The sequence below is a fragment of the Vulpes lagopus genome, chromosome 3 (assembly GCF_018345385.1).
Source record: "Vulpes lagopus strain Blue_001 chromosome 3, ASM1834538v1, whole genome shotgun sequence".
Lineage (NCBI taxonomy): Eukaryota > Metazoa > Chordata > Mammalia > Carnivora > Canidae > Vulpes > Vulpes lagopus.
Window position 1 is genome coordinate 30,769,053 of NC_054826.1, and position 25,321 is coordinate 30,794,373.

General features: G+C 44.0%; 1 protein-coding gene across 2 annotated transcripts in view; it reads left to right on the forward strand.

Moving 5' to 3' along the window:
• Nucleotides 1-9,956: 9,956 nt before the first annotated feature.
• The window catches only part of G3BP1 (G3BP stress granule assembly factor 1), a 46,819-nt gene continuing 31,454 nt past the window's right edge, over nucleotides 9,957-25,321 (forward strand). The window contains exon 1 of one of the 2 annotated variants that reach the window (XM_041747651.1): nucleotides 9,957-10,098. Coding sequence is in view for 1 of the 2 variants with exons in the window: in XM_041747650.1 (XP_041603584.1) it covers nucleotides 10,743-10,793 (51 nt within the window). In the remaining variant the exon portion in view is untranslated. Of the gene's footprint in view, nucleotides 10,099-10,595; nucleotides 10,794-25,321 lie in introns of those variants that run through there. The other variant, XM_041747650.1, reaches the window with a different exon arrangement.

The window sequence follows — 25,321 nt, forward strand, 5'->3', positions numbered from 1 at the left end:
TGGCCAGTGAGTCAGAAGCAGAATGTTTCTGGAAAGCTCTTGCTTTTTTCACAAGGAGAACAGATACTACTCCTTTCCCCTTCCTGCTGAGAATACTGGCGTGATACCTTGAGTACAACCATGAGGGAAATGCCAAGAGAATTACAGAGATGCTGGTTCTGACTGTGTGCTCACTGAACTGATGCCAGCTGCAGCTTGACTGCAGACTTGTTACATGACAAATATAAGCCCCTCTTATTTCGACTGCTACATAGACTACCTGTTACTTGCCCCTGACATATTCTTGATATAGTCTCTCACTGATATACAGGTTGCTGGGACTCGATCCTAGGTCTCCAGGATCACACCCCAGGCTGCAGGCGGCGCCAAACCGCTGCGCCACCGGGGCTGCCCTGCTGTTTGCTTTCAATTTTGATAGTGAGATTGCCTCTCAAAGAAGTTTTATGAACTATGCTTTCATATCTTCAGATCTATGTGTGCTACTCTCACCCATTTCCAATATTATTGATTTTTCTTTCCTTTCTTTCTATTTTTCTTTGCCATGTGTTCTATAATATGTATTAAGAATCTCAGGAGGGATGCCTGGGTGGCTCAACGGATGGGCGTCTGCCTTCGGCTCAGGGCATGAATCTGGAGACCCGGGGTTGAGTCCCACATGGGCTCCCTGCATGGAGGCCTGTTTCTCCCTCTGCCTGTGTCTCTGCCTCTGTGTGTGTGTGTATCTCATGAATAAATAAATAAAATCTTAAAAAAAAAAAATGAATCTCAGGAAAAAAATTTTTTGAAAAGCAGATTTCAGGGCAGCCCTGGTGGCTCAGCAGTTGAGCGCCGCCTTCAGGCCAGGGTGTGATTCTGGAGACCTGGGATCGAGGCCCATGTCAGGCTCCCTGCATGGAGCCTGCTTCTACCTCTGCTGTGTCTCTGCCTCTCTCTCTCTCTCTCTCTCTGTGTGTGTGTGTGTCTCTAATAAATAAAATCTTTTTTTTAAAAAAAAAGAAAGAAAAGAAAAGCAGAATTCAGGAATTCTGAGTTCCAGACTACGCAGGAGTCTTATTACTGGTCTTGTAAACTTGAGTAAGTAGATTTAGCACTAAACCAATGGGCTTGGGAAATGAGCCCTTTCCCAGTGTTGTTATGATGATAGGAGTATATAGACTGTAGTCATGTGTAGATGACAAGTTCACAGACAAGTGGTGGGTATCTTCTTTCTGGTATATCCTACCTCTGGACCTCACCCTACTGGAGTGACCCTTTGGCAGATGCTGGGGTCAAGCTCTGCAAAGAAAGGCCTTTGTAGCTGTTGTCTACTCCCTCTGGAATACTAAGTGTCTGTTTTTTGTGTTATAGCAGAGGTACAGGCTGGCTGTCTCACTGCTTTATCCATCAAGGAACCTTCAGATTAGGATCAAAGGTTCTGAGCTGAAAAGGCCCTCAGAAAAGCCTATGCGTGGGAAGAGAAGGGCTGCCAAGCACAGGTGGCTTGGGGTGCAGGCTTGGTGCAGGCAGCATGGTATCAGGAAGAGTTGTGATTTGGCTGCAGCTGGTCTGCAGACATATTTTATCTAGTTCCTAAAATGCTCAAAATATTTTTTAATTAGTTGACAACATTTACAAACATGGGAGCTTGGTTGCACAACAGTGTGAATATACCTTTAACGCCACAGAGTTGCACACTTAAAAATGGTTAAAGTGTTCTTTAACCATACAGAACATATAATGTTCTGTATATGTTACAATTTAAAATCTATTTGTAGGGCAGCCCTGGTGGTGCAGCGGTTTAGCGCCGCCTGCAGCCCGGGGTGTGATCCTGGGGACTGGGGATTGAGTCCTGCCCGTGTCAGGCTTCCTGCATGGAGCCTGCTTCTCCCCCTCTGCCTGTGTCTCTGCCTCTCTCTCTCTCTGAATAAATAAATAAATAAACCTTAAAAAAAAATAAATAAAATCTATTTGTAGCATGACATGTAAGCATAGTTGTACCAATGTTACTTTTCAGTGACCAAGAAAAGCATTTTTTTTAAGAAAAGCTTTTTTATGAAATATATCAATTCCAAATAAAGTTTTAAAAAAGAATAAATTCGGGACACCTGGGTGGCTCAGCAGTTGAGTGTCTGCCTTCAGCTCAGGGCGTGATCCCCGGATCTGGGATCCAGTCCTACGTGGGGCTCCTTGTCGGGAGCCTGCTTCTCCCTCTGCCTGTGTCTCTGCCTCTCTCTCTCTCTCTCTCTGTCTCTCATGAATAAATAAATAAAATCTTAAAAAAAAAGAATAAATTCAACTATAGTCTTCCTAGAATATGTTCATTGTATTTTTAGAAGTAAGAACCAAGGGGCACCTGTGTGGCTCAGTTAATTGAATGACCTCTCTTGGTTTGGGCTCATGATCTCAGGGTCTTGAGATGGAGCCCCTAGTCAGGCTGGGCATGGAGTCTGCTTCAGATTTTCTTCCTCTTCCTCTGCCCCTGCCCTGCCACCTGCTTGCGTGTGTGCTCTCTCTCAAATAAATAATCTTTAAAAAAAAAGTGAGGACCAAACACTTTTATACCATTAATAAAATGTTAAGAAAGAACACTGAATGATCCAGATTTTGAGTGTCTGGTAAAAAACTGGAAGATCTAGAAACTTATCTGTAACTGGCAATACAGGCCAGGTAATGCTGTAGCAACAAACCATCACAAAACCTTAATGGCTTAAAACAACAGATTTTCTTCTTGTTTATGTCATATGACCATTGCAGGTTGGGCAGTTTGGAGGAGCAGCTCAAGGACCCAGGTTAAGGGAAATTCCCCAAATAGAATGATATTGAATATGGGGGCTGGTGTGGGGAGGGAAGAGCTCAGCAAATAATCACTAGCTCCAAAGACTTCTCTTCCTGGAGGAGAGATGTGTCACATTTGCTCACCTTGTTTTGGCCAAAGTAGGGCATGTGGTCATACCTGTCTATAATCCTGCCAGGTACTTGGAAGGACTGGAAACAGCTATGTCAGAAAAAAATACAGCAAGTCATAAAAATGAAAAGTACAGCACAGGCAATATAGTCAATAATATTGTAATAATGTATGGTGCTGAGTGAAAAGTCAATCGGAGAAGGACAAACATTATATGTTCTTTTTTTAAAAATTTATTTATGATAGTCACAGAGAGAAAGAGAGGCAGAGACACAGGCAGAGGGAGAAGCAGGCTCCATGCACCGGGAGCCCGATGTGGGACTGGATCCAGGGTCTCCAGGATTGTGCCCTGGGCCAAAGGCAGGTACCAAACTGCTGCGCCACCCAGGGATCTCACATTATATGTTCTCATTCCTTTGGGGAATATAAATAATAGTGAAAGGGAATAGAAGGGAAGGGAGAAGAAATGGGTAGGAAATATCAGAAAGGGAGACAGAACATAAAGACTCCTAACTCTGGGAAACGAACTAGGGGTGGTGAAAGGGGAGGAGGGCAGGGGGTGGGGGTGAATGGGTGACGGGCACTGAGGGGGGCACTTGACGGGATGAGCACTGGGTGTTATTCTGTATATTGGCAAATTGAACACCAATAAAAAATACATTTATTATTAAAAAAAAATGTATGGTGATAGATGGTGACTACATTTATCATGGGAACACTAATGTATAGAATTGTTGAGTCATTATGTGGTACACCTGAAATCAGTGTAACATTGCCTGTCAACTATACCTCAATTAAATATATATATATATATATATATATATATATATATATATATACACAAACGACCACCAAGGACTCTTCAGATAAGGCATGAGCCCTTTGGCCACTGCAGTACTTCTCTAGGCATCAGGGATTTAAAGCTATGTGTAATGAGACACTCTAGACAAACCTGTGTTCAATTCCTAGCTGTGTTGGGCAACAAACCTTTCTGAACCTGAGTTTCTTTCCCTGTGAGATAAAGATAATAATTGGACCTATCTCATAACATTATTGTGAGAAATAAGATAATGTTCATAAAATATTTAGTTCAGTGCCTCACATACAGTAAATACTCAGAAGCCACGCTTACGGTTATGCCAGGTTTTTTTTTTTTTAAGATTTTATTTATTTGTTTGTTTATTTATTTAAAATGCGCGCGCGCGCGCGCAAGAGAGAGAGAGAGAGAGAGAGACAGAGAGAGAGAGACAGAGAGAGAGAGAGACCAGGGGGAGTGGTAGAGGGAGAGGAGAGAATCTCAAGCAGACGTTACACTGCATGTGGAGCCTGATGTGGGGCTTGATTTCACACCCTGAGATCATGACCTGAGCTGAAATCAAGAGTCAGATGCTTACTGACTAAGCCACCCAGGTGCCCCCCAAGTTACTTTTTAAATTACATAATACAAGGAAAGTTTCTTAATGTAAAAATTTTTAAACAATCCAGATAAAGTGAGTTTCCTTCAAATCCTCATTATCACTGTTTTCCACAGAGGAAGTCAGATTGCTGTACATTCTTTCAGACCTTGTTCTGTGGTTTCACAAACACTAATAAATACATATGCATATATCGCTTTTGGTATTTTTTTAAAGCATGCCTGACATACTGTACATAATTTGTAAGATGCTCTTTTTAATAAACTACCTGGTCTTGGGATTTATATCTATGTATATTGTAATATATGTTTTTAAAATTTTAAAATCCTGCAGATTTCTAGAATTTGCCATGGATATCAGAATTCTCAAATCACCTGGAAAGCTGTCTCTGTAGCATTACCTGATGGCATACTTGAGGCCCTGAAATAATTCCAGCCTTTCAGGGATTTTTGAGGAGGCCAAACCCCTTTTCTTACTTGGGGCTATATTCTTCTTCCCTGGGCAGTATTGAGAAGTAGGTAAATGAAGATGAATTTGAAGTCAGAGAGACCTAGTTTCCAACCTCAGCTGTGTGACCTTTGGCTAGTTGCTTACCCTCTCTGAGTCTGTTTCTGAGAAATGAGAAATACATTTTTTTGTGGGCATAAATGACATCATCTTTGTAGAGAATATTCACAAGGTTGCCTGGCTCATGATCAGCATTCCATAGAGTTTCAGGAAGTCCTATGTTTGCAGACAGTCAATGCCAAAAAAGGAGAAATCCAATTAGGCATGCGTTTCTTTTTTTCTTTTTTTTAAGATTTTATTTCTTTATTCATGAGACAGAGAGAGAGAGAGAGAGAGAGGCAGAGACGTAGGCAGAGGGAGAAGTAGGCTCCCTGATGCAGGGTCGATCCCAGAACCTGGGATCATGCCCTGAGCGAAAAGCAGACCCTCAACCACTGAACTATGTAGGCGTCGTTAGGCATGTGTTTCTAAGCCAGTAAAGTGTCTCTTTAGATTTTTGTATGCTAAGGAGCAAAAGGAAAAGATGTTAGTAGTCTGGTAGGCAGGCTGATTAAAACTTTGATGTTCATTTTCAAAATTCCTCATATACCTATAAAAGGATAAGGTGTTTTTTTAAATTTATTTCTATTAAAGATTTTATTTTCAAGTAATCTCCATACCCAAGGGGTGCTCCAACTCACAACCCTGAGATCAAGAGTCTCATTCTCTAGCTCTACCGACTGAGCTAGCCAGGTGCCCATATTTTATGTTAATACCAGTGTAGTTAACATATTAGCTTTTGGTCTACAATATAATGATTCACCAAGTCTAGAAGTTACTCAGTGCTCATCAAGATAAGTGTACTCTTAATCCCTATCCTGTTTTAAAGATCAAAGTTTCCATATTTGTACTTCCTATATTTAACATCTGCCCTTAACATTGAATTTCTTTTGAAAAATAATACATGCACATGTTAAAAAAAAAATTATCAGTACCAAAGTGTACTTTGGATGAATGAAAACTAAGCTGTTCTCTTACAGGGCCCAAGTTCACCTCCCTGTTAGCAATCATTAACAGTTTCTTGTGATCCTTCCAGATGTAACCTATGCATATACAGCAACACCATCCAGGAATGTGTAGAGATAACTAGAACAATCCAGCATATCTGAATAGAAATAACTGCCCCCCTTTTTTTATTCTTTCCATTATTCTTCACTTTGCAGATTGCTCTGTAACTGTACACATAGACCTGCCTCATTTTCTCTATGGTTGCAAGATAGTCCACAATAAGAGTAGTTCCATATAGCTCCATATTTGGGTTGTTTCCTATGTCTAGTACAAGCAGTGCTGTAATGAATATTATTATACTAGATCTTTGTTCACAGGTGAGAGTTTAATAAATGCAAAGACACATATTTTTAAGCATCCTCCATAAATGATTAGCTATGTTTGGGGAACACTGCATTGACATTCTTAGGATCATTTCTTACCTAGTAATCCCCCCACATGCCCCTCCCTCTCCCCCATACCCCCACTAAAGTGTAGTTTCTGGGGTTTTGGCCACGTTTCTTCCTACCTTGATTCTCATAGCTTTGGGGAGAATTGGCAGAAAGAAGGGTCAAGTAGTGTACAGGAGAGGTATCCAGATTTTGCTTGCCAATAGAGAGAAAGACCAGCAGGAGGCTGGGGACTCTCCCTTACACAACTCAGGAAGACAGATCAGGGTCTCTCTCTCTTCTTTTTTTTTAAAGATTTTATTTTATTATTTTTATTTATTTATGATAGTCACACACACACACACACACACAGAGAGGCAGAGACATGGGCAGAGGGAGAAGCAGGCTCCATGCACCGGGAGCCCGACGTGGGATTCCATCCCCGGTCTCCAGGATCGCGCCCTGGGCCAAAGGCAGGCGCCAAACCGCTGCGCCACCCAGGGATCCCAAGAAGGGTCTCTCTGAGAGCTTTGGCACTATTGACTTTTTTGGCCAGAAAATCCTTTGTCATGGCAGGGGTGTGGGTGTCTTTCCAGTGCATCTGTGCATCCCTCGCCTCTGCCCACTAGATGCCTGTAGTCCCTCTACCCAGTTGTGACTAAAGCCACATCTCCTGGGGGAAAATCTCCCCTGACTCCCCTGCTTTAGAACCAGTGCTCCACACAATTCATTGGTAGTAAATTACTCACTGAACATTTACTAACTATCCAGCACCTGAGTGCTGAGAGTTTTTATGATTTTTTAAAAATAATTTATTCACGAGAGATAGAGGCAGAGACATAGGCAGAGGGAGAAGGACGTTCCCTGTGGAGAGCTGGATGAGGAATTCAATCCCAGGACCAACCCAAGGGCAGTCACTCAACCACTGAGCCACCCAGATGTCCCCAGTTTTTATGATCTGAGTGAGGAAGCTACCACAAAATGTCAACTTGCTCTCTCCTGTGGAAGATAGCAATGGCCACGTGAGGGTTCTTGTCTACCTTCTCCCTCTGGTAATCCAATTCCCCTTCTTTTCTTCCAACCTCCCATTATACAACACAGTACATGGACACAGTCTCATTGTAAAACTTTTGAATAATACATTATCCTCATCACTCTCAACCTGGGGGATTCTCTAGGGGAAATAACTATCGTTTTAAATTTAAAATTCTTCCTATGCATTTACATATTGATTTTAACATACTGAAATCAGGTGTTTTTTGTTTTGTTTTTGACATAAATGGGAATTCACTGTATATTTTGTTGAACTTGATTTTTTTCAGTTAATCCAAATAAGGAGAGCCATCCGTATCTGTATAATTCTATCTTCTTCTTTTTAAAACTACTGCATGATATTCTATATTATATGCATTATCACTGTGATGTAGTTTTAGAATACAGGTTCATCAACTGGTTAACCAGTTTGTCAATTGATGAGCAATTACATTTTTGGTTTTTTAAAAATGATTTTATTTATTTATTCATGAGAGACACAGAGAGAGGCAGAGACACAAGCAGAGGGAGAAGCAGGCTCCCCGTGGGGAGCCGGATGTGGGACTTGATCCCAGGATCTCCACCTGAGCCAAAGGCAGAGGCTCAATCACTGGGCCACCCAGGTGCCTCTACATTTTCAGTCCTTTATTTATTTATTTATTTATTTATTTATTTATTTATTTTAACATTTTCAGTTCAGTTTGTTGTAACAAAGCTGACAATGCTGCAGTTCAACACCCTGGTATACACTTCTTATGGGAAAAAAAAAAAGTGTGGCTATAAAGCAAGAAGTACTATTATTGTTTTGGATGATATACACAATTTTAATAGTTGACTGCCAAATAGCCTTACAAAAATAGCCGTATCACTTAAAATTCCCTCCAAATGTGATCCAAGAATAGCCTTGACTCTTATCCCAGGCCATCTGGGTTAAATTACTAATCAGCAAATTTAAAGTTTTGCAAATCTCTCATTAGCATTTCAATTTGGAGAGTCGTCCTGTAAAAGGAAATCTCTTTAAGGACCCTTTCAGGGGCTCTGCACTGCCCCACAGAATAAAACTCCGAATTCCTTAGCACAGCTGACCCGACCCTGGCGGGGGCTGGGTGGGCGGGGGTCCTTAGTCTAGGAAACTTTAGCGGCTTTTCTCCTCCGCGTCGGGCTCCATCCGGTGCCTTCATTGTCCTAGACGCCCGTTCCCCCTCCAGAGGGGGGCGGGGCGGGGGCGGGGGTGGGGGCTCCCGACCCAGCAGAGCGCCCGGGTCGGCCGGACAGGGTGACGAGAGCCGAGGCGGCATTCAGTTCCTCTCCGGGCCCAGCCCTTAACGGGAGCTTCCTAAGTGTTGAGTGAGCTGGGTCCACCGGGCAGGGGGACCTGCGGGGCCGGGGGGCGCGCTCGCTCGGTTTCTGGGGCCGGTCCCCGCGCAGGGAGCTAGAGGGGATGCGCCCGGGGCCCGGCAGGTGGCTGCCGGCGCCCCTTCTCCCCCAGCAGAGACGCCGCGGGCGCTCCACTCCCAAACTGTCTGCAGAACTTCACGGGAGACCACCAGCCTGGAACGAGAACCGGCCGAGGCGTCTAAGTGTTTCCTTACAAAATGCTCATGGTGACCAACAGAGGGCCCGACGGAGCCCCGAGAGACGTGGACGGGACCGGGCTGCCGCGCCGCTGCGCCCCAGCAGGGCTTCGGGAAGCACGCGGGCGTCCGTGCAGGGCCTGACCAGCCACCCTTACGGACGCTGACCGAAGGCTGGATGGCAGCGCTGGTGACGCACAGGATGTGGCATTAAGCACCGAGCCGGGCGCAGACCCTCCAGGCTGCGGCGCGTCGGCAGCAACGGCCGGGAAGACCTCGGCGAGCGGGGCCCGCAGCCGGCCTGGGCCCCTGCACTTGCACCGGCAGCGGCTGCACAGACCCGTGTTCCCACGTGCGACCTCTCCACGCGACCTCAGGAAGGCCCCTGAACTGCTGTCCCACCCGAGTGCTGACTAATGGTGAGAGCCAGCAAGGGCCCTTAGGCGGCCACAAGGAAATTAAAAAAAAAAAGTTGCCCTAAGAGGAAGAAAAAAAACCCCAAGCAACGGGAACTTTCGCACTTGGTTTCCCTAGTGCCAAACGGCGCAGAAAAGGCGGGAGAGGGGGACTCAGGGGCTAGACCCAACAAGTGAGGGAAAGAAAGGACAGAGGACTGGAGCCCGGGGCCGGAGAGCCTCCGAACCGTCCCCGGAGGGCACGGCGGCCCTGGGGCTCGGTCTCCTTGGCGCAGTCCCACCCCCGCGTCAATCAGACCCTTCCCGCTTTGCGATTGGCCGGGGGCTCCCTTGGCCTCCCCGGCGCCCACCTCCTAGTTGCTTGGGGTTTACTTCCCCAAAGTACACGGGCCCCACCTTGTGGAGCAACCGCTCCTGCACGGACAACGGATCTCCGCCCAGGGGAAACACATCCTGACGAATGGGAGCGGCCCCACGCATTCATTGGCTGCTCTGGGCATCACTCAAGGGACTCCCCGCCCTCCTTTCGACGTCCCGTGAAATGGTTGGTCGCCCTCCGTGCCAATCCGTTACTAGGGAAACGAGATCCTCAGAGCCTCATAGGCAGAAGTCAAAGCCAATCAAGAGCCACGCCTTCACCCCGAGTCAGTGTCCAATTGCTGCTCGAAGAGCGCAGAGGACGCAGTTGGGATTGGTCAGCCGGCTGCTCGACCTGGCCGCAGCAAGTTAGGCTGAGGCACGGTTATATAGACCGGCGACGGAGCACGCGTGTGTGCGGACGCAGTTGCGTGAGGGGATTTCGCCTTCCGCCGTGCCGTGGAGCAGAGCTTGTTCCTCTCCCGCTCAGCCGCGCAGGTACGCCGGTGTGGGTGTGGGCGGGGCGGGGCAGGGCGGCCGGGACCGAGACGAGCCGGGGCGCTTGAGAGAGAAGTCCGGGCGGCGGCGGCGGCGGCGGTGGTGGCCTCCGCGCGAGGCGTGCGCACCGCCCCCCCCAACGGCCGCAGGCGGGCGCCCGGGCGCGCGGAGTTTCCCCGCCCCCTCCGCGCCGCGCTCTCACCGGTCGGCGCGCGTGGCCGTGTCCGCGTCCGCCGCATGCGCGTGCCACGCCCAACGGTCGCGCGGGCCGGGAGCGAGCGGCGGCCGCCGCCCGGGCCCCAGGGCCGTGTCGGGAGCCCGGGGCCCCGCGCGGCCTGCTCGCCGGCCTCTCCCGCTGCCGCGCGCCCGCAGAGTCCCCCCCCCCCCCCGCCCCCGGCGAGGGGCTGCGGCCCGGGCCGGCCCGGGAGCGCGAGGAGGCTTCGGCTTGGGAAGCAGAAGTGCTGCTGCTCCCGGGTTTTCCAGGGAGTGGGAAGGGGGAGCGGCGGAGGATGCGTGGAAGGAATGACCGCTCTTTTTTCTGAGCCGTCGCTGTGAGCCGGGCCCTGTGCTGAGCAACTTGGGTGGCTCTCGTGCGCTCCCACGGCGGTCCGGCGAGGTAGGTGCGGCGAGTTGCCTTTTTGGCAATGGATCCGGACGTCCAGAGGCGGAGAGACGTGGTCCCCGGCACGCCGACGGTAAGGGGCAGGCATCGGGGGCCCCCGGGCCGCGTGACCGCCAGGCCCCCGGCCTGTTTGCGTCCTTGAGCCGGTGCCCTCGGAGGGAGCGCTGGTCTCCGGGGAGGCCAGCGCGGCGGCATCTGTGCTGGAGCCACTTGTGGGCTTGCAGGGAGGCGCGGCGACAAAGGACACACGCGGAGGGCTTTGGGCTTGCGGTCCGCGTGTGAGCGCACGGCCAGCTGATGGATGCGCGGCCCGCGGAGCTTCCGGAGGACGGCGGCGAGGAAGTGCCGGTGAGCGCGGACCGTGCTCCTGCGCGGATCTGTTAACTCGCAGCGCGACGGTGGGAAGTTCCCGGCGGCCGCGAGCGTCAGGCTCTGCGCGTACACCTTAGGCCTTTTTCGTCTTTTCTTAACCGAGGCAGACTTTCGAGAAAGACCGTCCGTGAGATAGTTCAAAACTTGCTCGTTTTGTCGTTGGACAACATGCGGGGCCGAGCGGGGAGTTTGTTCAGATCTCGCCCGCCATGGGTGGGTTGAAATGTGAAGTTGGGGTGGAAAGGATGGTGCCCCGTTACGGTATGAATTAAGCCTCTGGAGCTTCTGCTCGGTGAATTATGAGTGATTGAGGTGTGTTAGGAATCTTGCCCTTGGGGCTAAAGTCGGAATCTTCTGTGGGTGAAAGCCTCTCTACATTCATTTCGTTTGTTTACCGTTTACTGTTCGGCTCCCCCGTGTAGTATATGCGAGTATGAAACACCTTCAGAGGGGAGCATATATATTCGCGATTTCTAAAAGCCATTATGCTCCCTGTCTTAATAAAATAGTTGCAGGTCCAAACCATTACTTGACATCACAAACGTCTCTACTTGAGATAAAACTAACAAAAGTTTGGGCATTGGCTCTAATGAATTAATTTTGCTTGGAATGGCTTTCAACCTCTTATTTATTTATTTTTTTTAATATTTATTTATGATAGCCACAGAGAGAGAGAGAGAGGCAGAGACACAGGCGGAGGGAAAAGCAGGCTCCATGCACCGGGAGCCCGACGTGGGATTCGATTTCGGGTCTCCAGGATCGCGCCCCCGGCCAAAGGCAGGCGCCAAACCGCTGCGCCACCCAGGGATCCCTCCTGTTTATTAGAGCCTTTAGGATTAGTCTTTCAATAAGAATTTTTTGCAGTCAGAGGGAACCTTAACATTTACATCCTCGTCAGCAAACTAAAATACTACAAGGAAGCTTAATATTTGTAAGTGTTTCCATTTACCCGTACTTTCCATGTTTCTTAACAGAAAGTAGCAATAAAGGATCAAACTATTGTATGGTCCAAGTTCTTATTTTAGTTGGTATTGCTTTAGAATATAACATTGTTTTACTTAAAACGTGCCTTCATGTAGCAATTCTAGTTACCTTTATTTAGCTGGTCTTAACTATTGAGTTAGCATTTTATTTTAGGTTTCAAATTTTAAAACACAATAACATACATTTAAACTGTTAACTTGGAGTACAGCTAATGGTGTTAGTGCTCAGAGTAAAATAGATTAGGATGACATTTGCTTGTGCCTTAATTGAAGAAGAATTTTGTTTCCCTTTCAGATATTTCTTAGCCTGTTCTTTGCCTCGCCTCCGGCCTCAGTTGGGTAGGAATATGAAAACTGGTAATTTACAAATTGGTAGCCCAGTGTCTCTCCATGTATGGATTTATTAAGAACAAATGAAGCAGATTGTAATAATATGAGAGTAGCGTGCCTTCCTTCTTCCCAGCCAAGTCAGGTTACTTTTGTTATTGCTAAATCCTTTCTGTTTAGGCTTTTGTACTTCAGATAGAAAAGTAGGCAGTTCTTTGTTCTTTATTTAACTCACATTCAGTTTGCTGTTCTCAGCTGACAGTCTGCTAAGAGTGCATCAGAAGATTTGGTAGTGTTTGTTGCTGACCTATTTTGCAGTTGTTCTTGTAATTTTCATTATTTTACTTGTTATAGTACTTTGCATAGAAAGTAAAGGGTAGAGGTTAGTTTAAGCTTTTATTACCTTTGTGAATTGTATATGGTTCATAGGATGAATAGGGTAATGGCAGGTAAGAAAGGAAATTTAATATAAAGCCTCAATTTGTAACTGAAAGCAGTTTTTTTTTTTTTTTTGCCCGTTTAATAAAGTTATCTCTGATTTTTTTTCACATTTTGTAACTCATTTTTTTAAAAATGATATTTAAGAATTCGGTCATGCATTGTTCAGCAGATGGGTTTAAAAAATGCCCCCCACCCTTTCAGTTAACAACTAGTGAGAAAAACCTTTAGTTGCAACACTGTCCTTCCAGCCATGGAGTTAAATTTAGACTCAGCAATTGTAATCTCACTTGTAGTTGGTGATCACACACTGGTGGTTAATTGGGTTTATTATATTTTTAAATCTCAAAAATTAGCTTTGTACTTTTATTGAAGTATTCTTGGATACCCTGTTTGGCTTTGGCCAGAGAAGTTGAATTGCAAGCCAGGTAATACGGTGAAGAGCTAGGAATAATCTCCATACGGAGAGTGGGCTTTATGAAACAAAGTAATTCAAAAAATTTCACAGATTGTGGCCTTAGTAAATGTTTTTAGATGGCTTTGAATGCTAGATCTCTCCTTTTGTTCTCTGGTGGTCCGTCATGTAATATTGTTTAGCTGTTCACCTTGTTGTCTTTCCGTTACTTAATGATAATTTTTTAGAGATTTCTTTATTTTAGAGAGAGAGAGAGAGAGAGAGCATGAGCTAGTGAGCTGGTGGGGGCTGGAGAAGGAAAGGGATAGAGGGAGAGAGTGTCACAAGCAGACTCCACAATGAGTGTGAAGCCCCACTGGGAGCTTGATGTTCCAATCCTGAGATCAAGACTTGACCCAAAACCCTAGAGTCCGATGCTTATTGACTGAGCTACCCAGGTGCCCCAGGTATTTAATAATCATTAAAGTAAATGTTAGAGGTGGTTCAGAAAAAGGGGCCTCCTAGATGGGACACACTTCTGCTTTGTAGGGATGTCATCCTTGGTGGCTGTTAACTTAATTGGCTATGTAACAGCATCATTGTGTGTTTGTATAGCCCTTTTATGTTCTAAAAGTGCTTTTACATAGCTTAGTGTTCTTATCTTTTTACTTATAAAAAGAACTGAAGCTCTGAAACCCAAATAGTTGTATATTTTGTAAAGCTTGTATATCTAGTAGGGCACTGTAGACTGTTATATCTTAGCTTTGTCCTTATTCAAAAACGTTTGAAAGTTTCAGAATTTAGAAGGTGTGTGACAAATACTTTCTAGGCTTTTGTAGGCTATACCTCAAGTATACTCTGGACTCTGAGCTTGCTCTATGCTTTGTGAGATCTGAAGGGTGGGAAATTCATGTTTTTAGGAATTTGTAGATGAGACAGTAGTATTAATTACAAGATAGTTTTACATTTCAGTCTATGGGAAAGAACATAGACTGTTGCCTAATTATAAATCCATCTGACTGGCTTTTAACTTTGGAGTGGGGAATGGATGCTAAAAAACCAAGACAAACTAGTGAATTGTTAAGTTTTTCAGCTCTGTCTTGAAGTTTCTTCTTTTGAGTTTAAGATAGCTAAGAAATTGACATTGAATGAAATACTGTTAACTAAATGATTGCCCTTATTTGGATTTTCTTATTTTTTTCCACTAAGGTCCTTTTTCTGTATCAGGATCCAATCTAAGATATAACCCATTGCATTTAGTCCTCCTGTCTCTTTAGTCTCTCTCTGATATGTGACAGTTTCTGTCTTTTGTCTTTTGTGATCTTGACCCTTGATCTCAGTTGGGCTACATCATGAGTAAGTAGACTGAGGTTATGAATTTGGGGGAAAGAATACCACAGAGGTGAGACTTAAGTCTGCTTATTCACATCAGGGGGACATTAATTTACTGGTTGAATTTAGCCTTGGTAAGTTGAATAAAGTGGTACTTAAAGCCTGCCAGGTTAGGGTTTTTTCTCTTATTTTGTTTATTAAAAACCAGTCCCCAATGCCTGAGTGGCTCAGTTGGTTCAGTTGAGCGTCTGCCTTTTGGCTTGGGTCATGATGTCCATCCAGGTCCTGGGATCTAGCTGGCATCGGGCTCTCTGCTGTGCAGGGAGCCTGCTTCTCCCGCTCCCTCTGCTGCTCCCCCTGCATGTATGCGCTCTCCTCTGTTGAATAAATAAATAAAAAATATATATATTTTAAAGGTTATGTATTTAGAAAAAGTCCCCCAGGGGGAGGAGGATCTGAATTTGTGGACCTTTATTAGCTGTATATTAAAGCTACCATTGTAATTATTAAGTATTTGGGGGAGACACTTCGAAGCTATTCTAATACTGTTTCTATAAAGGTTCCCTCCTTTTAGCATTTATTAGTGGATTTTGCTTTTGGCTATTTTTTTTTTTTTAAAGAATTTATGTATTTATTCATGAGAGAGAGAGAATGGCAGAGACACAGGCAGAAGGAGAAGCAGGCTTCATGCAGGAAGCCCAATGTGGGACTTGATCCCAGGACTCCAGCCCTGAGCCAAAGGCAGACACTGAACCTCTTGTGGTGTGGCTATTATTTGTAGTGTTCTAATGGTGATTCTTTATTTCCTTTGTTTCCTTTACCTTTGAAATTCCTCTGTAGGGCAGATTTGTTTCTTCTGTCCAGTTTATTTTATTAAGACTTTTATTTTCTTACTCATTAATTTCTTTATTTATATCACTATGGGGTCATGGATATTTTATTCTTTGGGTTCTTAATCCAATGTTATCTAACTTACTTTGATTTTTTTACTTATTTAATTGCTCAGATTGTTCCAGTTTTGGCCCTTGTGTCCTTTTAGTAGTCCCCTATGCTTTGTGTTTTTTTTTTTTTTTAATTTTTATTTATTTATGATAGTCACAGAGAGAGAGGGGCAGAGACACAGGCAGAGGGAGAAGCAGGCTCCATGCACCGAGAGCCCGATGTGGGACTCGATCCTGAGTCTCCAGGATCGTGCCCTCGGCCAAAGGCAGGCGCCAAACCGCTGCGCCACCCAGGGATCCCTGGGACACCTGGATGGCTCAGTGGTTAAGTGTCTGCCTTTGGCTCAGGACGTGATCCTGGAGTCCTGGGATCCAGTCCCATATTGGGCTCACTGCATGAAGCCTGCTCCTCCCTCTGCTTGTATCTCTGCCTCTCTCTTTGTGTCTCTCATGAATAAATAAAATCTTAAAAAACATGAAATTAAAGTTTCTCTGGTTCTAAGAAAACATTTTGCTTTTTCTTAATACCTAAACCAAAATTTTTTTTTTAAATTTTTTTATTTATTTATGATAGTCACAGAGAGAGAGGGAGAGGCAGAGACACAGGCCAAGGGAGAAGCAGGCTCCATGCACCGGGAGCCTGATGTGGGATTCGATCCCGGGTCTCCAGGATCGCGCTCTGGGCCAAAGGCAGGCGCCAAACCGCTGCGCCACCCAGGGATCCCCCTAAACCAAATTTCAAATGTTTGAATACATAGCATAAGCTTGCTACAAAGTTTATGACAATTTAATATATACTCCTGTCAGTACATAGAAACCTTTGGTTGTTTATTTTTTCTTATTGGTCTTTGATAAATGATTAAAATAGGATAAAAAGACTACTTCAATATCCTAGCAATTAGAATTGACGATTAGCATTTTGCATCACTCTTTTAAGTAGGATTTCTTTTCTTACACAGGTTCCCATTCCACTCTTGTCCTAGGCTGTTTTTGTTGGAGTTAAAAAAAAAATACTTTAGGGGTGCTTGGGTGGCTTAGTCAATTAAGTCTCTACCTTCTGCCCAGGTCATGATCTCAGGGCCTTGGGATCAAGCCTGGCCCCTGGCTCTCTGCTCACTGGGGAGTCTGGTTCTCCCTTTGCCCTTCCCTCACTGCTTGTGCTGACTCTCTCTCTCTCTCTGAAATAACACTATTTTTTTTTTAAGATTTAATTTATTTATTCATGAGAGACACAGAGAGAGAGAGAGACACAGAGAGAGACAGAGACACAGGCAGAGGGAGAAGCAGGCTCCATGCAGGGAGCCTGACATGGGACTCGATCTCAGGTCTCCAGGGCCATACCCTGGGGTGAAGGCAGTGCTAAACCGCTGAGCTACCCGGGCTGCCCTCTCTCTCTGAAATAAATAAAATCTTAAAATTTTTTTGGGGATGCCTGAGTGGCTCTGTGATTGAGCGTTTGTCTTTGGCTCATGTTGTGATCCTGGGGTCCTTGGATTGAATCCTGCATCAGGCTCCCCATATCAGCCTGCTTCTCTCTCTGCCTCTCTTTCTGTGTCTCATCAATAAATCTTTTAAAAAAAATTTTTAAAAAGCTTTTTTAACTGCACATATTTAAAGTGTACAGTAATTCTTGTCATTGTTTATATCCGTGAAACCGTCACTACAATCAATATAGTGAACATACATACCCATCACCCCCAAGTTTTTCCATGCCCCTTTGCCTTGTCTCTTTCCTATTTCCTATCTTTTCTGCCCGGAGGAATTTATTTGCTGTCACTGGAAATTGCATTTTATGCAATCTGCAGTTTTTATGTAAGTGGTATCCTACAGTATGTGCTTTTGAATTTTTTTCTTCTATTCTGTAAGTACACCATAGTTTGTCTACTCATCTGCTGGTGGATATTTGGTTTGGTTCTAGCTTTTGGCTGTTAAAGCTTCCTAAGAAACTGCCTAACTTTTCCAAAGTGGTTGTACCATTTAACATTCTCGCCAGCAGTGTTTTGAGGGTTCTACTCTCTGTATCCTGGCCAATATTAGCATTTAAAATTTTTGTCCTTCTACGGGCAGCCCCCGGTGGCGCAGTGGTTTGGCACCGCCTGCAGCCTGAGGTGTGATCCCGGAGACCCTGGATCGAGTCCCATGTCAGGCTCCCTGCATGGAGCCTGCTTCTCCCTCTGCCTGTGTCTCTATGAATAAATAAATAAATAAAATCTTAAAAAAAAATAAAATTTTTGTCGTTCTAGCAGGTGTAGTGGTACCTCACTGTAGGTTTAATTTGCATTTCTGTGATTACTAATGATTACATTTTCATGGACTTTATTTGGCATTCAAATAGTTTCTTTGGTGGAATGTTTCTTTATATCTTGCTCATATTTTATAGGATTGTTACTCGGTTTTGATAGTTGTTTGGGGATCCCTGGGTGGCACAGGGGTTTGGCACCTGCCTTTGGCCCAGGGCGTGGTCCTGGAGACTCGGGATTGGATCCCACGTCGGGCTCACTGCATGGAGCCTGCTTTTCCCTCTGCCTGTGTCTCTGCCTCTCTCTCTGTGTGACTATCATGAATAAATAAATAAAATCTTTAAAAAAAAAGAGTTCTTTGTATATTCTAGATATGAGTTTTCTTTTAGATATATGCTTTGAAATACTTACTCCCAGTCTGGCTTAAGTTTTCATTCTCTTGATAGTGTTTTGCACAATGGAAAGTCTTCATTTAATGAGATTTATGGCATCTGTACTCTTACAGATCATGTTTTTGGTGTTGTATCTAAAATCTTTGCTTAACCCAAGGTTATGCAGATTTTATAGTTACAGGTCTTGCATAAAACCACTTCAAGTTAAATTTTTTTTTTTTAAGGAACATTGACCCTGACCTTCAGCTCTCCTGTCAATGCCTGTCTTTCTTTCTTCCTTTCTTCCTTCCTTCCTTCCTTTCTTTCTTTCTTTCTTTCTTTCTTTCTTTCTTTCTTTCTTTCTTTCTTTCTTTCTCTTTCTTTCTTTCCTTTCTTTTCTTTCTGATAGTCACACAGAGAGAGAGAGAGGTAGAGACACAGGCAGAGGGAGAAGCAGGCTCCATGCACCGGGAGCCCGACGTGGGACTCGATCCCGGGTCTCCAGGATCATGCCCTGGGCCAAAGGCAGGTGCTAAACCACTGCGCCACCCAGGGATCCCCTCAAGTTAAATTTTTAAAAAAATTTGGAGAGTGTGAGAGTGCATGTACAAACAGTGGGGGAAAGGCAGAAGGACAAGAAGACTCCCCGCTGAGAAGGGAGCCTGACTGGGGCTCTTGGGGCTCTATCTAGGGCCCTGAGATCATGACCTGAACTGAAGTCAAACCACTGAGCAACCCAGGCACGCCATTGAGTTAAATTTTAAGATGATGTGAAGCGTGAAGGGGGTTCATTTTTTTCTATATCTGAGTGTGTAACTGGTCCACCATTTGTTGAACAGAGATATCCTTTTTCTGTCAGATTATCTGCATTTAGTATTGAAAAATCCCAATTGTCCGTTTATGTGTGCATATATTTTTCCTTTCTTTTTTTTTTTTTAAAGATTTTATTTATTCATGAGAGAGACAGAGAGAGAGAGAGAGAGAGAGAGAGGCAGAGACCCAAGTAGAGGGAGAAGCAGGTTCCATGCTGGGAAAACCCGATGCAGACTCCATGCAGACTCCATCCCGGGTGTCCAGGATCACACCCTGGGCTGAAGGTGGTGCTATACCACTGAGCCACCCGGGCTGCCCTGTGCATATATTTCATAAGTATTCTGTTCCTTGGATCTGTTTGTTTTTACATCCATACTGTTTTAAAAATAAACGTGCCTGTGAACAATATCTGATGTTTCTAAACACGTTTAAAAGCTGTTTTGCAGAGCAGCCGGGGTGGCTCAGCAGTTTGGCGCCGCCTTCAGTCCCGGGTGTGATCCTGGAGACCTATGATCCAGTCCCATGTCAGGCTCCCTACAGGGAGCCTGCTTCTCCCTCTGCCTGTGTCTCTGCCTCTCTCTCTCCTCTCTGTGTATTCTCATGAATGAATAAATAAAATCTTAAAAAAAAAAAAAAGCTGTTTTGCAGTACATATTCAGGCGCTGACTCTTCATTTTAATATTGTTTTTGAGATCTCTTTCATGCTGACTTTGACCGCTATAAATAGGATGACTTTGTCTTGGTTTCCCAGGGACAGCCCTAATTCACTCTAGTTAACCTGCTATAATTATAAATATAAATAGTACTGCTTTTCTATCTTTTAAGTGCCCCATTTGATGATCTTAGATAAAGGAGGTTTGAGTAATAGGCATAAATGCAACTTAATCCATCCATTTCCCATATGACAGACACATAGGTGATTGTCTTATGTTTTAGAAATAGGGTGGCAGTTAATTTCTCAGTTTGTCTTGTGCACATGAGTGACTTGTGTATATATCTAGAAGAGAATTAATAGATTCATTGGAACATTTTTGATTTTTTTTTAAAGATTTTATTTATGAGAGACACACAGAGAGAGGCAGAGACACAGGCAGAGGGAGAAGCAGCTGAAGGCCACGCTAAATTGTTGAGCCACCCAGACTGCTTGACTGGTATTTTAATACTTCAGGATATCTTCCGAGAGAACTGGTAGGTCTTATTTAAAAAAAGAAAATTTTTTTTTTTAATTTTTAGAGTTTATTTCTAAATATTTAGAGCACTTGTGAGTGTAGGGGCAGGGCAAGGGGGAAGGGAGAAAGAATCTCAAGCAACTCTGTTTAGCAGGAGACCTGGGCTGAACACGCAGGATTTTTGAGATTATTGACTTTGCCAGAATAAGCTCTACTATTAAAAATTCAGGGGATCCCTGGGTGGCGCAGTGGTTTGGCGCCTGCCTTTGGCCCAGGGCAGGATCCTGGAGACCTGGGATCGAATCCCACGTCGGCTCCCGGTACATGGAGCCTGCTTCTCCCTCTGCCTGTGTCTCTGCCTCTCTGTGTGTATGTGTGTGTGTGTGTGTGTGTGTGTGTGTGTGTGTGTGTGACTTTCATAAATAAATTAAGAAAGAAAAAAAAATTAAAAAAAATAAAATAAAAATTCAGGTGGATTATGATTGGTCTTCATCATGGTTCCCTGCTTTTGGAACAGAAATAATTACAGTTTTTTAGACTCCGTTAAAAGAAGCACATTTAACGTTCTTGTGAACTTCAGCAAAATTATTGATGGAAACTTCTTTAAAGTTGCCATGCAATCTAGTAACTTGGGGTTAAGTAGGAATTTTTTTAAAGATTTATTTATTCATGAGAGACACACACAGAGAGGCAGAGACAGGCAGAGGGAGAAGCAGGCTCCCACAGGAGCTCAGTGCGGGACTCGATCCCAGGACTCTGGGATCTCTCCCCAAGCAGAAGGCAAATGGTCAACCACTGAGTCACCCAGGCATCCCCATGTACTGTACCTTAATCATGCTTTTCATTGTTTGCTCTGAGGGATCCAAGTGCCAACACAAAATGGTATTGTTGGAAAAATGATAGTATTACAGGCAAAAAGTGCATTCCTTCCTAAAAGTGGAAAACTTTTTTTTTTTTAAGATTTTATTTATTTGTTCATGAGAGACATAGAGGCAGAGACATAGAGGGAGAAGCAGGCTCTCTGTGAGGAGCCTGATGCAGGACTCCATCCCAGGACCCCGGGATCACGATCTGGGCCCACAGTAGATGCTCAACCACTGAGCCGCCTAGGCGCCCTAAACTTGGAAAACTTAAACAGAAAGTATTCTGATACAGTCTTCTAAAAAAGCAAAGTAAATAGATATTTTAAGACCAATTTGAAGGTGAAACTAAGAACTTTTTAGGAGAATGCTTAGCTCTTAGATTTTAGGCTTGAAAGTTGTGAGAAAGTAACCAGATAAAACTTCACTTGAAAAAATTGAAATTGGATCATCCATACCTGCTGCTAGTAAATACACGGAGATGTTGTATTCTCAGATTAGTGGAAGTATCCCACTCATACTAATAAAAATCATAAGAGTGGAGTTAGTTTATTTATGGAATATAAGTCTAAGCAGATTTTAGGGCAGCCCTGGTGGCTTAGTGGTTTGGTGCTGTCTTTGGCCCAGGCCCTGATCCTGGAAATAGCAAGCACTGGGCAGCCCGGGGTGTGATCCTGGAGACCCAGGTTCGAGTCCCACATCAGGCTCCCTGCACGGAGCCTGCTTCTCCCTCTGCCTGGGTGTGTCTCTGCCTGGGTGTGTCTCTGCCTCTCTCTCTCTCTCTCCCCGTGTTTCTCATGAATAAATAAATAAAATCTTAAAAAAAAAAAGTCTAAGCAGATTTTAAAGATCTGTTCAATAGAGCTAAAATATGTATGATTGCATACCACTAGTTTTACTGGATGTTGGTGGTACCCTTTCTTGCATTTTTTAATTTTGAAAATAATGTATGTTGCTCTTAGGGCATTGTAGCAATACAGAGGTGTATGAATTTTACTGTTTTTAATTGTTCCATAGCATTTCATTATGTAAATTGTATAGACTATGACTTTCTGTAACACTGCAAAAGTACTTTTTATACCTTATATGTTTTTCTACCTGTGTTTTTTTATTTACACCTTTTGTTTTTTAAATTTTTTTTTTTTAATTTATTTATGATAGTCACAGAGAGAGAGAGAGGCAGAGACACAGGCAGAGGGAGAAGCAGGCTCCATGCACCGGGAGCCCGACGTGGGATTCGATCCCGGGTCTCCAGGATCGCACCCTGGGCCAAAGGAAGGCACTAAACCGCTGCGCCACCCAGGGATCCCCACCTTTTGTTTTTTAATAATCATTTTTGCATGGACAGTTCACGAATAATAAAGTTAGCCCTTCCTTTTTTTTTTTTTTAAAGTTAACCCTTCCTGAAAAGAAAAAGTGATTACTATTCAGTTTTTAGGTTGCTAGTGTTGGGAATAAAGGGAGATGAATGTTTTGACTGTTATTTTCTAGTAGCTTTTTTCAAGGGAAATAACTCCTCATGGCTTTGATGAGTAAAGATTACTTCAGAAATCTTTCAGTTCAGCAAACTTTTTTACCTAGCATAAGACTAGACTAAAATAGTGTTGCTTATAAGAAAAGTATAACTTAAATGCTTTAATTTTTAAAAAGAGCAGGAATTTTTTTTGTAAAGATTTTTATTTATTCATGGGAGACCCACAGAGAGAGAGAGAGACAGACAGACAGACACAGGCAAAGGGAGAAGCAGGCTCCGTGCAGGGAGCCCGATGTGGGAAACCCGGGTCTCCAGGATCACGCCCTGTATAGGCAGTGCTAAACCACGAGGGCTGCCCAAGAGCTGGAATTTTTATACATAACAGCACACACATAAGTAAGACCATTGTAGATTCATGATGCATGTTTTAAAAATTAAGATAAGTGTGCACTGATTAGATTTTACAGTTTGTGCAGTTAAATCCTGTAGGCACGCAGAAAGTCTTCCCTATGTAACATTCATAGGCTGGATTACAACAATCATAAAGTCAGCTTAGAATTTCTCTGAAAAGTTAGTTTTACATTAAGTATTTGGGCTTCTACAATTCAAAGTACTCTGTACAAAAATTCTCAGAATAATCATCCATGGACTTTCTTCAGAGAGTTAGAACAAATTATTTTAAGATTTGTGTGGAATCAGAAAAGACCCCGAATAGCCAGGGGAATTTTAAAAAAGAAAACCATATCTGGGGGCATCACAATGCCAGATTTCAGGTTGTACTACAAAGCTGTGGTCATCAAAACAGTGTGGTACTGGCACAAAAACAGACACATAGATCAATGGAACAGAATAGAGAACCCAGAAGTGGACCCTGAACTTTATGGTCAACTAATATTCGATAGAGGAGGAAAGACTATCCATTGGAAGAAAGACAGTCTCTTCAATAAATGGTGTTGGGAAAATTGGACATCCACATGCATAAGAATGAAACTAGAGGGATCCCTGGGTGGCGCAGCGGTTTGGCGCCTGCCTTTGGCCCAGGGCGCGATCCTGGAGACCCGGGATCGAATCCTACGTCGGGCTCCCTGCATGGAGCCTGCGTCTCCCTCTGCCTGTGTCTCTGCTTCTCTCTCCTCTCTGTGTATTCTCATGAATAAATAAATAAAATTAAAAAAAAAAAAAAGAATGAAACTAGACCCCTCTATTGCACCATACACAAAGATAAACTCAAAATGGATGAAAGATCTAAATGTGAGACAAGATTCCATCTAAATCCTAGAGGAGAACACAGGCAACACCCTTTTTGAACTTGGCCGCAGTAACTTCTTGCATGATACATCCACGAAGGCAAAAGAAAAGCAAAAATGAACTATTGGGACTTCATCAAGATAAGAAGCTTTTGCACAGCAAAGGATACAGTCAACAAAATTAAAAGACAACCTACAGAATGGGAGAAGATATTTGCAAATGACATATCAGATCAAGGGCTAGTTTCCAAAATCTATAAAGAACTTATTATTATTTTTTTTTTAGTTTTATTTATTTATGATAGTCACAGAGAGAGAGAGAGAGGCAGAGACACAGGCAGAGGGATAAGCAGGCTCCATGCACCGGGAGCCCGACGTGGGATTCGATCCCGGGTCTCCAGGATCGCGCCCTGGGCCAAAGGCAGGCGCCAAACCGCTGCGCCACCCAGGGATCCCAAAAATCTATAAAGAACTTATTAAACTCAACACCAAAGAAACAAACAACCCAATCGTGAAATGGGCAAAAGACATGAAGAGAAATCTCACAGAGGAAGACATAGACATGGCCAACAGGCACATGAGAAAATGCTCTGCATCACTTGCCATCAGGGAAATACAAATGAAAACCACAATGAGATACCACCTCACACCAGTGAGAATGGGGAAAATTAACAAGGCAGGAAACAACAAATGTTGGAGAGGATGCGGAGAAAAGGGAACCCTCTTACACTGTTGGTGGGAATGTGAACTGGTGCAGCCACTCTGGAAAACTGTGTGGAGGTTCCTCAAAGAGTTAAAAATAGACCTGCCCTACGACCCAGCAATTGCACTGTTGGGGATTTACCCCAAAGATTCAGATGCAGTGAAACGCCGGGACACTTGCACCCCGATGTTTCTAGCAGCAATGTCCACAATAGCCAAACTGGAAGGAGCCTCTGTTTCCATCGAAAGATGAATGGATAAAGAAGATGTGGTTTATGTATACAATGGAATATTACTCATCCATTAGAAACGACAAATACCCACCATTTGCTTCAACGTGGATGGAACTGGAGGGTATTATGCTGAGTGAAGTAAGTCAATCGGAGAAGGACAAACAGTGTACGTTGTCATTCATTTGGGGAATATAAATAATAGTGAAAGGGAATATAAGGGAAGGGAGAAGAAATGTGTGGGAAATATCAGAAAGGGAGACAGAACATAAAGACTCCTAACTCTGGGAAATGAACTAGGGGTGGTGGAAGGGGAGGAGGGCTGGGGTTGGGGGTGACTGGGTTACGGGCACTGAGGGGGACACTTGACGGGATGAGCACTGGGTGTTAATTCTGTATGTTGGTAAATTGAACACCAATAAAAAATTTATTAAAAAAGAATCATCCAGTATTTTAGTACTGCTAGCAGAGTACTTAAGTAGTTTTCTGGGAACAGAAAAGGGTGGGATGTGAAAATGGTTTCTTTAATTAGAGTTAGTTAATAATTAGAGTTAATAGTAACAGCTTACTTTCAGTGCTTGCTACTTATTTTTTTATTTTTAAAGATTTTATTTATTCATGAGAGGCACACAGAGAAAGAGACAGAGACACAGACACAGACAGGCAGAGGGAGAAGCAGGCTCCATGCAGGGAGCCCGATGTGGGACT